This window comes from Hyperolius riggenbachi, chromosome 10, assembly GCF_040937935.1.
Source record: "Hyperolius riggenbachi isolate aHypRig1 chromosome 10, aHypRig1.pri, whole genome shotgun sequence".
Classification (NCBI taxonomy): Eukaryota; Metazoa; Chordata; class Amphibia; order Anura; family Hyperoliidae; genus Hyperolius; species Hyperolius riggenbachi.
The window spans coordinates 77,449,842-77,466,580 of NC_090655.1; the positions used below are offsets into that span (position 1 = coordinate 77,449,842).

Below are 16,739 nucleotides of genomic sequence, written 5' to 3' on the forward strand. Positions count from 1 at the left end.
TTCTTTTGGCTCTACATCCTTTTTCCATGTACATCAATCAAGCCTTATTGTTTTGGACCTAGTTACAGGGTGTTTTGAGTGTGATTACTTTGATGCTGTCTCCTTTCCTTGGTGAACGGTCTATCCTGCTACAATCTGCCAATTGATTTTTACATACAGTATATACGGTAGCTGCCTGGATATTATTTAAATTGATTTTGTTTATGAACTGTAACTAGGATTTATTTTTGGAGTAGGGCTTATATTTCAAGCCCCCTCAAAAATCCAGAAAAATCATGTTACTGTATATACTCGCGTATAAGCCTAATTTTTCAGCATAAAAAATGTGTTGAAAAGTTACCCCCTCAGATTATATGCGAGTCAGTGGAGCAGAACGGATAGTGGAGCAGGTTTTGTTACTGGCAGAGGAGCGTAAGGATTGTGTACTAGTAATCCTGCTCCTGCCAGCTGGCTCCCTGCTGTGTCCGTGCCCTTCATCCCCTGCAACACGGTGTGCAGAGTGCCCTGCCCAAGACTACCTGTGTCTCAGGGCTTGTGGAGTGGAGAGTGCAAGCAACGTGTCAGCGGTGCAATGATTGGAGATTCTTTCTGTGTGACACTCGCTGTGTCTCATATCTATGACGCCATCTAGTGGCTTGTTGAGACACAGCTGAATGATCCTGGGCGGTGGCATAGCTAAGGAGCTGTGGGCCCAGATGCAAAATTTACAATGGGGCCCCCATGCACTCTATACATAACAATTGATATGGCGCACCAAAACCTGCCAATGGCAACTACAGGATCAGAGGTGCAAGAAGGGGATGGGGAACAGTTTGTTAATGATTACCACTATTCAAAGGATCTATAGAAGTGATAATTACCAGCACAGGACCAATAGAGAGCTTATACTGTAGTTGAGGGAGGGCCCTAACCTCTGCAACCCCTATTGCTACTCCCCTGATCCTGGGGCACATCTGGCTATGGGGGGGCTCTGACTTGTACTGGGGGAACTGGCTACTGTGGAGGGGGCTATGCTGGGGAGGGGGCCTATACGCGAGTCAATCACTTTTTCCTGGTTTCTGAGGGAATAGTTGGTACCTCGGCTTATACCCGGGTCGGCTTATATGCGAGTATATACGGGTAAGTCTTATTTCCAGGGTAGATCTTATTTTCAAGGAAACATGGAATGGCAGGTTTTGCAATATATTATTGAGGCTGTATTCACAGTGGGACATTGCGTTATAATGCAACGTTAAAGTCTCAACACGTTTGAAATTAGAGGTAACGTACTGCAAGCAGTGAGTTACCATAACGCAACATTTTTCCACGCGACGTTAACGTCGCACTGTGAACGCCCCTCATAGCATTATCATTGCAGTGCGGTAAGCTGAGTTATAAGGCTTTATAACGCAGCTTTGACACAAGCCCCCACCAAATCTTACCATAAATAGCCAAGCGGTCATCAAGAGTGGGCCCAAAGTAGATACTTGCCTAGGGGCCCATTTCTCCTTCATCCGTATCTGAGTATATACTATGTGTATGTCATCTTTAATATTGTGCCTTTTTGGTTACATTCACTTTTCATTGCAACGCAATAAGTGCACTGCTTACTTTGCGCCTCCAGGTTTGCCCTTCTTACACATTTTCAAATAATAAGAGGTGTGATTAAAGATAATTCCAAACTAACCTCTTCAGACACAGGAGGAATCACACCGGCGGACAGATGAGTGTAAGCTCCACTGCCAACACTCTGCCAGGACCCCGGATGGAGAGCTAAATAGGGGAGACCTGAGGGGCCCACCAGTCAACCCTGCAGTACGGCGGTGGTGGTTCCATAGATTTTTAATATATTTCAAGGTGAAATCTATTTAAAATCAGTTTGCAGTGTGTGGCAGTAGTTGATTCCTCTTCGTTCAACTCACAGAGGGTAAATCGGCCAAAAAGGGCACTGGAAATTTTGGCTCACCAGGCACTGGCATAGGCCGCAATGTGAATTAGTGCTATTGCAATGCACAGTCAGTAATTTGAGCGGCAGTAATAGCTGGAAGCCGAGTTCTGTGTTACCCCAAGTCGATGGCATCCTGGAGGGGGAGAAGTAATTAATGCCACTGGGACTTTAGCAGGAGCAGGGTGAGGCGGTTTTCAGCTGTACCGTGTCCAAATTTCCCAGGGCCCTAATTACATGTGTGCCACAGAGGGATATATCTCTTGTTTGAATCTGGGGGTCATCTGTCAGTGTATGGCCACCTTTAGTTTATTGGAGGGAGGTCCATTAACCAACCACTATATTTTTGAGATATGGGACACAACTAAAGCTTCTGGGGGAAACTCACAGTAACACAGGGTGGAACCAACAAAGTCCATATAATACTTTATCGCCATATCATATCTGCTGCAGTGTACATCTCGATGGTAAAGCAATGTGTGTACAGTGATGCCAAGATACAGTACAGTAGGAGATGGAGCCTTGTCGTTACCAGCTTCTACACAGTACCCTGGAACTAGCTGTGCTATTAAATCTATCACATGAACACCGTATTTTCCACTGTATAAGACACACTTTTTCTCCCCCAAAAATGGGCAGAAAAAGTCCCAGCAGGGAATCCCCAACTTCCCTGCCTGTGTGTGCCTGCCCACGCATGCTTCACTTTCTCCCTCGGGTCTCTGCAACCCCCCCATTGCGCCTCTGCTCCCCCTGTGTGGAAGTCTATCAGGCAGCTGGCTTACATACCCCATGCCTGCGGGGGATTGCAGACAGTCTCTTCCGTGCGACTGGCTCTAGGAAAAGGCTGATAATGATTGCGTCATCAGTATAGGCCTTTCTCTATATCCAGCCATGCGGAGGAGAGTGATGTCTGCAATCCCTGCGGGCATGGGGTATGTATGCCAGCTGCCTGATGCACTTACACGGGGGGAGCAGAGGCGCAAGGGGGGGTTGCAGAGACACTAGGGAGAAAGCGGTGCACACTCTCACTTGACACCAGGGACTCATGAGGGACTGTAAGGGACACAGAAGGACACATAAGGGACACATGGAGGACACATAAAGAGTACAGAATGATGACAGAAGGGGAGTGGGCATGGGGCGCTCTCCTCAGGAATGCAGTTGCGGCCAGGTTGCTGATACCTAGTTGGGAAACCTCCGCTTGTGTTGCAGTGGCTACCAAGCTGGTGGCAAACCACGGCAAGGTGAGAGTGGGTGTGGTCAGAGCCCCGGCAAGGGGGGTGGAGCAATCACCTGCTTGGGGGGATGATGCTAGAACAGGCAAGTATGTAAACCTGCGATAAACTCCCCAATCCAACATCATTAAGACACAGCCTGTCATGCTAGGCTCCGTCATTTTTACCTTAGGTACTCTTTAATGTGAAGAACGTCTATCTCTCTCTCGGTGGCTATCCATGACGGCTGAGCGATTTTCAGTTTTTAAACCTAAAATGGCGATTTTGGGCAAGATGATCTCGAGATCCTCTAAGCTGTGGTTTTCCGGGCTGCCGCTGGTACCTACTGTGCTCCGGCTCCCGCACCCCTCCTCCAGAAAGTCCCTCTCCACCTCGCCGCATTGCTGTGCAGTAAGGCGCAGTGAAGTGGCAGCCAGCGTTGTATAGTAATGATGGCCACCAGGAAGTGATGTGATGTCACCTCCTGTTACAGGCCCCACCATTAGTGAACACTTCTTCGAAGCAGCTCACCGCACAGCGATGCCTCAAGGCAGAGGAGGGGCCGGGAGCCGGAACAGAGCAGACGCCAGCGGCTGCAAGGAGGAGACTACCTCTATCTGGCTAACCTGTTCTGCGACACCTATACTGGCTAACATGTACTGTGGCACCTATACTGGTTAACCTGCACTATGACACCTATAGTTGATAACCTGTATTGTGGCAACTATAGCTGGCTTACCTTTACTGGGCCACCTAAAGTGGAGTAAACTATATTGGGGGCACCTATGCTTGGCTGCCTATACTGGGGGCACTCATACTCACAATCAGTGTGCTGATCGATCATTGTGTATCAAAAATTGTGAGTCGAATCATAATTGCAATTTTGGACAGAAATCGAGCAAACCAATCTTTTCCTAAAATCGATCAGGCCTACTATCCACTGCATTTTTTGTCAAACCCGTCATCCATTATTAGACCACATCTCTTTGAAAGGACTTACGAGGCGATAAACAAAAAAAAAGTTAAATGCCTGTTGTGTTTTCAGTTTCCCAAAGTAAGATGGCCTCCAGGTCCTGCTGCGGCTGCGCAGTTCTCATAGCCGCAAATGCAGTGCACAGCTCTGAGTCCTCCTCCAGTCCTGTCCTTGTTCCCGGCGGTCTCGTGTACATAAAGCACGCAAGACAGCTGAGACCGAGGACAGGACTGGAGGAGGATACAAAACTGTGCAGCCACACTTGCGACTATGAGAACTGCGCAGCCCCGGCAGGACCTGGTGGTCATCTTAATTGGGGCAGCTGAAGACGACCCAAGGGATCAGGTCGGGACCCTGCGAGTTACCAAAAAAAAAAAAAAAAAAAAAGACATGGCGGAATGAATGGGGAGCGCGACTGGCGTCCCCTAAGGATGATAAAACACAATAGGTACAGTATTTAACTTTTTTTTATGTTTTTTTGCCTCGTAAGTCCTTTAACCCCCCATGTCTGAGACACTGTTGCGTATGTTTGTCTTTGTAAGTGTTGGGATGTCCCCTCCAGCACACCCAATACGAGTGCTTCATCCCCTCAGCCTTCCCGTATTATGCCAGCACCTTCTCCATGATGTTCGGCCTCTTCATCATCAGCATCGTCTTCCGGCAAACGAAGAAGAAATCTGAGAGGCTGCTGGTTCCACGCAGCATCAAGAGCGAGGCCTGTCCACAGGGGCCAGCAGGCAGCAGCAGGGCCACCATGGAGAAATTCCACTTTCCAGTTTAGTAAATTTGAAGTCATCATTCTGTCATTACCACATTGTCCGCTGTATGGCACACTTTTTCTCCTTTAAAAAAAATGGCGAGAAAGTCACTGTAACTTATACTCCAAAGGAAGGGATTCCCTGACTTACAAACACCTGCCGTTATGATCCACAGGCATGTCGGGGATTCCCTGCCTGTGTGTTTGCTTCCCCTGCATGCCTCCTCTCCCTCTCCCTTGTATCTCCTGGCCCCCTCTATGTAGCAACAGCTTGCCTCATCTTTGTGCCTGTGGCGATTGCAGACCTCCAGGCTCCCCATGCCTGCCTCCGCTCACTCCCATTCCCTTTTGTTCCCGTGTGTTGCTCTGTGTAGCGGCAGCTTACCTAGCCACCGTGAGTATTGCAGACCTCCGTCTCGGTACTGCATCTTCCTTTAGTGAATGACTTGTAACGATCGCATCATCAGTACAAGCTGCTCACTAGAGGGAGAAGTGCAGAGGAGACGGAGGTCTGCAATCCTCATGGGTGCATGGGTTAGGTAAGCTGCTGCTACACACTGCAACACACGGGGGCCTAGGAGGCATGTGGGGGGAAAGGAGAACGGATAGAATGGGATACAGGAGGAGACATGGGGCACACAGGAGGACACCATTTGGGGGAAAACTTGTGCTAGATGCACCTGGAACATGGCCGCACCAGGTTTAGTATACAGTGGGATGCGAAAGTTTGGGTAGCCTTGTTAATCGTCATGATTTTTCTGTATAAATCGTTGGTTGTTACGATAAAAAATGTCAGTTAAATATATCATATAGGAGACACACACAGTGCTATTTGAGAAGTGAAATGAAGTTTATTGGATTTACAGAAAGTGCACAATAATTGTTTAAACATAATTAATTAGGCAGGTGCAGAAATTTGGGCACCACAAAAAAGAAATGAAATCAATATTTAGTAGATCCTCCTTTTGCAGAAATTACAGCCTCTAAGGCCCGGTTCACACTTGCGGTTCTCTGCCAAACGGACCGGATGACCTGACCGGATCCGAACCGGATCTGGATCGGAACCGTACGGTTCTGATCCGGATCCGATCCGGTCAGGTTGCATCAGGTGTTCATCAGGATGCGATCCGGATCCGTTTGGCAAAAGATAGTAGAAATAGAATAAAAATGTTGGGGTCTGGGAGGTCAGCAGAAGGTGGACCTGTGGAATCAGGCCCTCCGCTGTTTAGCACTCACCTCCACCTCCGACATACTGCCAACATCTCCAGCACGTTTAAAATCACTGCTGCTCCACTCCAAAATGCTTGCCCATGTGTCCTCATCCAAAATCGCCGCTTCAATACGCATAGGAAGTGGGGTAGAACATCCGGATTTTTAGCCAGTGTGTTGTGCGCTCTCCGGTTCTCATTGGTTTGTATTGGCCGGATGGTGCAGTCCGGCTCCGCTCCGGATACGGCTGCCGGAGGAGCCGGACCAAAAAATAGCGCATGTTGGGTCTTATGCCGGAGTCCGGATCCGGTCCGGACGAAACGGACGCATGTGAACGGACGCATAGGCTTTCATTGCTATGCCGTGCGTCCGTTCCGTCCATTCTGCATGCGGTCTGGCTCCGGCACGGTGATTCCGGACGGCGACCGCTAATGTGAACCGGGCCTTAACGCTTCCTGAAGGTTCCAATGAGAGTCTAGATTCTGGTTGAAGTTATTTTGGATCATACCTCTTTATAAAACATCTCTAGTTCATCCAGGTTTGATGGCTTCCAAGCATGGACAGCTCTCTTTAACTCACACCACAGAATTTCAATTATATTCAGGTCTGGGGACTGAGATGGCCATTCCAGAACATTGTACTTGTTCCTCTGCATGAATGCCTTAATGGATTTTGAGCAGTGTTTAGGGTCGTTGGCTTGTTGAAAGATCCAGCCCCGGCGCAGCTTCAGCTTTGTCACCGATTCCTGGACATTGGTCTCCAGAATCTGCTGATACTGAGTGCTTCCTTCAACTTTGACAAGATTCCCAATCCCTGCACTGGTCACACTGCCCCACAGCATGATGGAACTACCACCATATTTTACTGTAGGTAGCAAGTGTTTTTCTTGGAATGCTGTGTTCTTTTTTCCTCCATGCATAACGCCCCTTGTTATGCTCAAATAACTCAATTTTAGTTTCACCTTATTCCAAAATGAGGCTGGCTTGTCCAAATGTGCTTTAGCATACCTCAAGCGGCTCTGTTTGTGCTGTGGGCGGAGAAAAGGCTTCCTCTGCATCACTCTCGCATACAGCATCCCCATGTGAGGATGCAGGAACCAGTGACACTTCTGGCCCCTTCTAGACTCTCATGTGTCACTTGTTTTTGTAATCAGGGGTGTTTTGGACTTTCCTGGACACATGAAAATGTATTTGATTCTTTAAAAAAAAAAAAAAAAGTTTCCTGTTCATTTCCATAGTTCCTGCATTTCTCATGCTCATGTTTTTGTTCGCTACAGTGTTCCTTTCAGCAGTAATGAGAAGATAAAGTGTGAGTATGCTACAAGTGTAAAATTTAAGGCCAGTCTGAAAAAGAAGGAAATCGTCCATTAGCAGCTATTGTCATATGCAAAACACATGAATACACGTGAATGGTGTCTCGTAGTCGGCTGAGGATGAAAAAAGCCCTGATGTTTACTTGTAAGCGCAAGCCTTTTATGCAATTTTTGGATACTGTATTGCTGACCCTTTTCTACAACATAAGCATGGGGAACACAAATTGGTCCAGCTGTGCACTCATTCTACGTGATGGTGGTGGTATCAGCCATACAGAGCCCCCTGATGATCCCGATTGGGATGACATTCGATTATTGGTTACGGTTTCTCTTTAAAGAGAACCTGAACTTACAAGCGGTCCGTATGAACCTTTTGCCACGCTTACTCTATTTATTTAGAACGCTTCCAATTCAAGTTACCAAGTTATCACTCAAGATTCTCCAGTCACTTATTTTCAAATGTATTTCTAACAATAAAAAAAGCAGAATAAATCAGAAAACAATGTATATGAACAGATCTAGGGGGGGGAATGGGAGTTCCTGATCTCTTTAACTATTATCGAGCGGCTCAAATTGCCCAGATGGCCCAAATCCATTCACAACACAATCGCCCTCTTTGGGCAGACATTGAAGATGCCTTATTATACCCAGTATCCTTTTCCTCACTCCAATGGTCGATGAATACTCCACCAGCTAAATATTTAACTAAATCACCTTTGACTGCCCACTCATTGCAAATATGGAATCGTATTAAATTACCCCAAAACGTACGATCCTCTTTCCCGAAGCAATTCCCATTATTCAATAATCTAATCTTTCCACCGGGTCTTGAGCCCCGAGCCTTCCAGTGGTGGATATCACAAGGTATTACTACCATAGAGAAACTTTTATTAAATGACAAGATACCCTCCTGGCAACAATTCTGTTCAGATATCTCTTTTCCGCCCACTGAACATTTCAGAGCTAGACAACTTTTCCACCTCCTGAAGTCTTTTACAATTGAGCCTAATACCACGCTCACCCGTACCCCATATGAAGCCTGGTGCTCTCTTCGGCCATTGGAAGGGGGACTGATCTCATACATTTATTCAGTAATCTCACAACCCCCTGACTTCCTTAAATTAAAACCAATGAGAGATTGGGAGACAGACCTAGGACTGACACTTCCTGACAAAAATTGGACAAATTGTTGCCTCACATTAACCAAGGGCAGCAACTATTACTCACATATTGAGACAAATTACAAGATTCTCCACCATACCTATTTAACACCCCAAAAACTCCACAGGTTCTCAAACTCCACATCACCACTATGCTTTAGAGGTTGTGGCCAAACCGGCGATATAGCGCACATCTGGTGGTTTTGTCCAGTAGCACAGAAATTTTGGCAGGACATCACATCCGCTATAAGTACTGCTCTAGAGGTTCCCCTATCTCCAGACCCGTTTCAACTTCTACTTGGTAACAAACCACAAAAATGGAAATACCCCAAGCATCGACTAGCTCAACATATTGCCAAAGCAGCTAGACTGCATATTGCAAGACAATGGCAAAAGCCATCCCTTTCCATAGAATTAGCAGATCTCATAATAAAATATATTTTGATATCCGAAAGACTGATCGCTATACTCAACGATACAACATTATCCTTCACTAGGACTTGGCAACCCTGGCTCTCTGCTGCAGCCTCAATAGGTTTAAGATCCTGTGCCTTATCCTTCTAACCCTGTACCATGTGAAGCCACTCAATTGATTTACCTGCTACCTTAACTTTGTGCCATGTTACTACTTGTTCCTGTTTTGGTTAAAACTGTTTTGTTTATCTTTTATGTGCAATCTGTGAATATGCCCTTTGCTAAGGGCTATGCCAGAAGCATTTCTGTTTCTATTTGAAAATCTTAATAAAACGTTTGAAACTAAAGAGAACCTGAACTAAAAATAAAAAGTCAAAATAACCATACACAGGTCATACTTACCTTTCATATAGTCTACTACTCAATCCCTTTCTCCTCTCCTGCGACCCATTTGTCCACTGTGATCAATGGAATTCTCCATTCTCCATTTTAAAAATAGCCATTACCCCCTAAGGCTAGAAACCCACTAGGAGAGCTTTTCTGAGCGCTTTGTGATTTGAAAAGCTCTAGCTAATGTAATGCTATGGGTGTGATCCCACTTGAGTGATGTGATTTTATAAAAATCCCCCATAGCATTGCATTAGCAAGAGCTTTTTCAAATCACTCACGCTTACAAAGCGCTCCCAGTGGGTTTCTGGCCTAACAGTTTCCTGGTCAGCACACTGTTAAACTGTAATATCACCCACTTGAGGCATAGGGAAATATTGACATTAGCTTGCATATTAAGTTGTAACTGACAGCTGCTGATATATAACTGACAGCAACTGGTATATTTCAGTTCTGACAAAATATTGTCAGAACTGGAAGGGATCACTGTAATAAGAAAATGGTGAGCCTCTGAGAGGAACTGACGGTGAGGTTAGTATGTAATATTCATTTGCAGCTACGTCATGTGATTATTTTAAATACATTTTCCTCTCTTCAGGTTCTCTTTAAGGCATAGGGAAACATGGACATTACCTTGCTCATCAGTTGTCCTTTCAGTTATAACTGACAGCATCTGATATGTTTCAAGGAAACATCAGGCAAAAAAATGTAAAATCAGCTTTACTCACCTGGGGCTTTCTCCAGTCCCTTGCAGCCGACTGTCCCACGCCGACCGTTCCGCTCTCTGCCGCCGTCCCAGGCTCCCTGCACGCTGTTCAGGTCGACCTCGAAGGCGTCCTTACTGCGGCTGCACGAAGCGCCGATCTCAATCATGGCCACGTTGTCCGCGGTGTACTGCGCAGGCCCTGGAGCAGTAGTGATAGTACTCTGCTTGTGTTATGTGGCACACAATTATATATCACTAGAAGTCAGCACAGGTGTGGGTCAGTGTCAGTAGGCTCTGTCTGTGGAGTATCAGACAGACACTGAGATATGCAACAGTTCAAACACAATACAGCCATAATAACAGAGGCCCTGGAGTACTATTGTGCTTGTGTCTAATGTGACAGACAGTTATAGTAGTGGGCCCTGGGCACAGCTCTTGGTGTGTGCCTGTGGAGTGTCGCACACACAAAAAAAAAAAACAGTAGAAGGATAAAGTAGCCCTCAGAAGGACTGTTTGGGATGCTTTAACAGCAAGTCAGTCAGCGAGGATCAAAATAAACAGGCCTAGCTAATGCTTTCTAAATCTCCAGCAAGCTCTGTCCCTTCCTCTCACTATTACAGCCAAAGACAGACTGGAACATGGCGGGCGTGAGTGCGTTTTTATAAGGGGCATGGGGATCCATGAGGGAGTGCAGGCTGATTGGCTGCCATGTGCCTGCTGACTGTGATGTAAGGGGTCAAAGTTTAGCCCAATGATGATGTATGGGGGCGGGATGAATATCGCCATGTGCTCTTGCCGATCTTTGCCGAATAGTGCTCGCCGATGAAACGTTCGGGCCATCTCTAATCTGGAGGCATTTAAATTAAAACTGAAAAGCCACCTTTTGATGATCACATAACTTTTTTCCCTGTGACACAATACACAAAGCACAAGTATGTACTGACCTGAGGAAAGCTTATGTTTTGTGTCCTACATTAACCACCCTGGCGTTCTGATTAAATCGCCAGGGTGGCTGCGGGAGGGTTTTTTTTAAATAAAAAAAAAACTATTTCATGCAGCCAACTGAAAGTTGGCTGCATGAAAGCCCACTAGAGGGCGCTCCGGAGGCGATCTTCCGATCGCCTCCGGCGCCCAGAATAAACAAGGAAGGCCGCAATGAGCGGCCTTCCTTGTTTTGCTTACATCGTCGCCATAGCGACGAGCGGAGTGACGTCATCGACGTCAGCCTACGTCCTGACGTCAGCCGCCTCCGATCCAGCCCTTAGCGCTGGCCGGAACTTTTTGTTCCGGCTACGCTGGGCTCAGGCGGCTGGGGGGACCCTCTTTCGCCGCTGCTCGCGGCGGATCGCCGCAGAGCGGCGGCGATCAGGCAGCACACGCGGCTGGCAAAGTGCCGGCTGCGTGTGCTGCTTTTTATTTCATCAAAATCGGCCCAGCAGGGCCTGAGCGGCAGCCTCTGGCGGTGTTGGACGAGCTGAGCTCGTCCAGACCGCTCAGCAGGTTAAGGGCTCTTTCACACTAAGACGTTGCGTTTCATGCGACGTTAAGGTCGCATAACGTGCCCCTAACGCAACGCATGTTAGTATTGAAGTTGGACGTTATATAGAGCCGCGTTGTGCGTCTCTGGATGTGTCCGTGATGCGTACTTTTTGACGCATACTATCGAACGAAATCGGCGCATGCGGCAAATTAAAAAAAAACAAACAGTACTGAGCATGTGCAAACATCCGAACGCAGCCAAATACGAGTATAACGCACAGCACGCTGCACTTTCATTGAACGTGCAGCGTTATACTCCAATGCAACATGGGCACTGTGACCAGCCCATTGATTTTTTATTGCTGTGAGTTAGGCTGCGCTAACGTGCGCCTGTAATGTCTCACTGTGAAACAGCCTTAGTGTCTTACAAACGTTTTGTTGTCTGTAAATTTTAAAGGAAATGTAAATTTCTCCTCCATCCTCTTGCTCCTGTCTTCCCATTATACAAGGGTTTAGGTTAATCTGCATTGCTTTATGAAATAAGTGCCAAGTTTTATGGCAGTTCCATCAGTCACATATCTGCTAGCGTAACATGGCTGGTGGAAATGAGATATGTTAAGGTAGCCATACATTTGGCACCGATGGGCAGATTCGACCAAGAGACAAATCTGTTTAGAGAGAGTTCTGCTGATTTCCGATCAATTTCCGCATGAATTCTCTCAGGAATCGCCAGAGCCCACCGTGTCCGCCACCTAGCCGCTGTTAGTGTATGTATGTAATGTATAAATGTGATGAAATGTACGTTAATACATAACCTACCTTGTGTCGTGTTGCCCGTACGACTTGACCTGCTCTTCAATTAGCCGCATACACGCTGCTGGAGTGGCACGTGTGTGACGTCACGCACGCTATGCGGCTAATAGAAGAGCGGAGGAAGACAGCGCCACACAGGACAAGGAATGTATAATTGCAAATTACAGCACATTATACATTGCGCAAACAGTGCCAGGGGTTTTGTCGCTGGTACCGATATAGTTTCAAATAAGCAATGCGCACCTGATCATGCAAGTCATCTAGCAGCATGTCCGACCAATTAATGCACCAATTTCAGACTGAAATGGGTCGCATTGTTGATCGGGCATGCACTTAGTGTCACCCTTAAAGGAGTCATTAGGCAAAAAAAAAAAAAAGTTTTACTCACCTGGGGCTTTCTCCAGCCCCTTGCAGCCGACTGTCCCACGCTGTCACATGGGACAGCATGATCCACGGCGAACTGCACAGGCGTGGTGTGCAGCAGTTCTGCGCCTGCGCAGTGGACAACGTGGCCATGATTGACAGCGGCGCTTCGCGCAGGTGCAGTAAGGCCTCTGCACCGGCAGTCGGCCTCTGCACCATGCGGCGAGAGCGGGACAGCGGCGGGGAGCGGAGGTGACAGCATGGGACAGTCGGCTGCAAGGGGCTGAAGAAAGCCCCAGGTGAGTAAAACTTTTTCTTTGTTTGTCGCCTGATGACTCCTTTAAAGGACAGGTGAGAGGCGAAAAAGAAAATTAACATCTACTTACCCCAGGGCTTTCCTCTAGCCCCGGCGGCCTTTACCCCAGGGCTTTCCTCTAGCCCTGGCAGCCTATCTGTCCCTTGCTGCAGCTTCGGTGTCCCGTGATCCCCTCCGTTGCTCTAGACCACATGAGTGCGATGGCGATGCCTGGTGAGGTCGGCATCTGTCTAAAGGACACCAGAGCTAAAAAGATGATGAGAAACAAAGGGAGCTGGCATGTACGATGAGCTGTCCAGATGCCCACCACTCCCCCGTTCTCCTTCTTTGCCTGATAAATTCCCCCCGGCAACTTCTACGGGGTTGCCGGAGACGGGCAGCACCACGCCTGCGCTGGCCTGGCTGCGTACACCCCACAGCACTCAAACCGAACTGGGAGCGCTCTGTGCATGATATCAAGACTACATCATGCGCAAAGCACTCCTGGCCACAATTGCATGCTGTGGGATGCGCGCACGCGGGCCAGGGCAGGCGTGGTGCTGCCCATCTTCAGCGAGCCGTGGCAAACTTAGTAGGCAACCGTAGGGAACAGAGAATGGGGGCTGCCCTTGCCATCAAGACAGCTCATTGTAAATGCCTGAAGTTTCTCATAAGCCAGTCAGCTCTGGTATCCTTTACGGTAATTTGTTATTAGAATTCACCCTGACTGCACTGCACAGAAAACAATAATTTACTTTAACTGTGAATGGACACATACTTTTCACTCCGTGGTAACAGGTCATCAGAAAAGTTAGTGACAAGACAATATGTACAGCGCTCATGTATCAGCGCTATATAAATACTAATAATAATAATTAAAAAAAAACAACTAAAACTTATCTTTGAATTTGATCCTGGTAGTTGGTAGATCCTAGTGTCAAATAAAATAGATCTGTCCTGTTAAAAAAAAAATTGCAGTGACTGTATTAATGTGGAAGCTAAACAGGAGGTAGAAGGCTGATTGGAATACTTGAATATGCTAATCAAGTACTTTTGACTGCTGCCTGCCCTGCAAACGTCCTCCTGTCAGTAATCTTCTCCTAGAATCAGGCAGTGCAGCCACCCTCCGTGCATTACAATGAACTCTATTCACAGCACGGAAGTGCTTGGAGGGCAGCTCTGCATAAGCACAGTCTGAGTGAGCTGTGCTATATCTGATTGTGCTACCTTCTCTCTGCGGAATGAGGAAGTGTTCGCCCGCCGCAGAATGAGGAAGTAATGTCTGCGCAAGTCTGCCATGGAGGGCAGCTTTGAATGACAGAATGTGCAGCCCAGCAAGCTGAAGGGGAACGTCATTACGTGCTAGGCTAGAGCATCGGGCTACACGTCATCAGAAGGAGACAAAATAAAACGCATGCCCATTTTTCTTCTGGGAAGTTCGTGAGTTGCGGAAAGCTGTCTCATCATGTCCCGACGGGGTCATTCGGATGCTGAGGAAGCGGGAGCCTCGTTCATTGACGGTGATGCTGATCGTGACACAGGGAACCGCCGGGAGATCCGTCACAAGTACCGGGAGCTGATGCAGAGCTTACAGCGTGGGTCCTCCGAGCCTATGTGGCCCTTACTAGCCAAATAGCCGTTACTGTCGTTATGTCCATACCTCCCAACTTTTAAAGATGTGAAAGAGGGACACTTAAGCCACGCCCCCTGCGCGGCCTTAAGTCACACCCCTGCTTTTGCAAGAGGGTGACAATGGGAGGGAGTGTGCGGGGGAGGGTGCCAGTGGGTGGGAGAGGGTGACACTGGGTGGAAATGAGGGTGCTAGTGGGTGGGGAGGAAGGTGTCAGTGGGAAGGAGGAGGGTGTCAGTGGGCAAAGAAGACAGGGTGCCTGGAGCAGGGGGCGGGGACTGGGTGCCTGGAGCAGGGGGCGGGGACTGGGTGCCTGGAGCAGGGGGTGGGGACTGGGTGCCTGGAGCAGGGGGCGGGGACTGGGTGCCTGGAGCAGGGGGTGGGGACTGGGTGCCTGGAGCAGGGGGTGGGGACTGGGTGCCCGGAGCCAGGGGCAGGGACTGGGTGCCTGGAGCCGGGGGCGGGCACTGGGTGCCTGGAACAGGGGGCAGGGACTGGGTGCCTGGAGCAGGGGGCAGGCACTGGGTGCCTGGGACAGGGTCCAAGAGCAGGGTGTCTGGGGAAGTGTGCAGGGGCAGGGTGCCTAGGGCAGGGGCCAGGGTACACTGACACTGGGGAAGGGTGCAGGGGCAGGGTGCCTGGGGAAGGGTGCAGGGGCAGGGTGCCTGGGGAAGGAGGGGGCAGGGTGCCTGGGGAAGGAGGGTGTAGGGTGCCTGGGGAAGGAGGGTGCAGGGGCCAGGGTGCCTGGGGAAGGGTGCAGGGTGCCTGGGGAAAGATGAAGGGGGCCAGGGTACACTGACACTTGGTGTGTATGGGGGTCGTCAGTGGAGGGGGTGGGGAGAATGCCCGTGGGTGGAGAGGAGGGTGCCACTTTTAGGTGTGGGGGGGTTGCCTGGGCAGAGAATAGAGGCGGAAAAACTGATCGAGGCTCCAGGTACCGCTTTAATACTGCCTCCCTCTCTGAATGTCCCCTAATGTGTGTCCCCTCCCTGTAGGCAGAGTGAGCGCAGCGGAGCGGGCAGTCGAGTCCTCTTACCGCTGATGCACGCGTACTGTCTGGCATCGAACTTCCATCTGCTTCCTGTGATGTCATAGTAAACAGGAAGCACATGGAAGTCTGATGCCAGATAGTACGCGTGCATCAGCGGTAAGAGGACTCGACTGCCTGCTCTGCTGCGCTCACTCTGCCTACAGGGAGGGGAGGGGGTGACACGGGCATACATTAGGGGGCATTCAGAAAGGGAAGAAGTATTGAAGCAGGCTCCCGCATCCCTCAGTACCGCGGCTGGAGCCTCGATCATTATTCTGCCTCCATTCTCTGCCTAGCCGTCGGGATTCAAGAGGGGGGGCCCGGGATAGCAGGAGGGCCCCCCCCCAAATCGGGAGAATCCCGACGAAAACAGGACGGTTGGGGGGTATGGTTATGTCAGTGAATGGAAATCGGACCTATTTGCTCTGTGCAACAGTTCAATGAGACGCAAATCATTTCTCCTAACAATCAAAATTCATGGAAATTATATGCAGATTGACATTGGACTAAATTTCTGTCAATTTTTATTGGTCCAAGTTCAAGCTGCATATAATTTACATTAATTTTGATTGTTAGGGTTGATCAATGAGATGCAAATCATTTCTCCTATGTCCTGAGGGGTGTTTGGTGTGCAGCAGGAAATAATTTGATGCCCGTAAGTGGTAGAAGATTGGGTGTGACAGTCTCCTATAGAAAATAACGTTAGTGTAAAATTTTCGATGATATTTTGCGTGGTGCAATTGCAGCCAAAGGTAAAGGTTTGGGGACTGTTATGGTTAGGCATCCATGGGGTAGGTTTTAACCACTTGAGGACAGCGGGCTTTACCACCCTTAAGGACCAGACCCTTTTTTTCCATTCAGACCACTGCAGCTTTCACAGTTTATTGCTCACTCATACAACCTACCACCTAAATGGATTTTGGCTCCTTTTCTTGTCACAAATAAAGCTTTCTTTTGGTGCTATTTGATTGCTGCTGCGATTTTTACTTTTTATTATATTCATCAAAAAAGACATGAATTTTGTCAAAAAAAATGTTTTTTTTTAACTTTCTGTGCTGACCTTTTTCAAATAA

General features: G+C 48.3%; 1 protein-coding gene across 2 annotated transcripts in view; it reads left to right on the forward strand.

Moving 5' to 3' along the window:
* NSMCE4A (NSE4 homolog A, SMC5-SMC6 complex component) overlaps positions 1-16,739 on the forward strand; it is a 68,112-nt gene that overhangs the window by 8,406 nt on the left and 42,967 nt on the right. Inside the window, exon 1 of one of the 2 annotated variants that reach the window (XM_068259415.1) lies at positions 14,337-14,601. The exons of the other annotated variant lie outside the window; for it this stretch is intronic. Coding sequence (XP_068115516.1) covers positions 14,472-14,601 — 130 coding nt within the window. The 5' untranslated portion in view covers positions 14,337-14,471. Of the gene's footprint in view, positions 1-14,336; positions 14,602-16,739 lie in introns of those variants that run through there. 2 annotated transcript variants of the gene reach the window in all.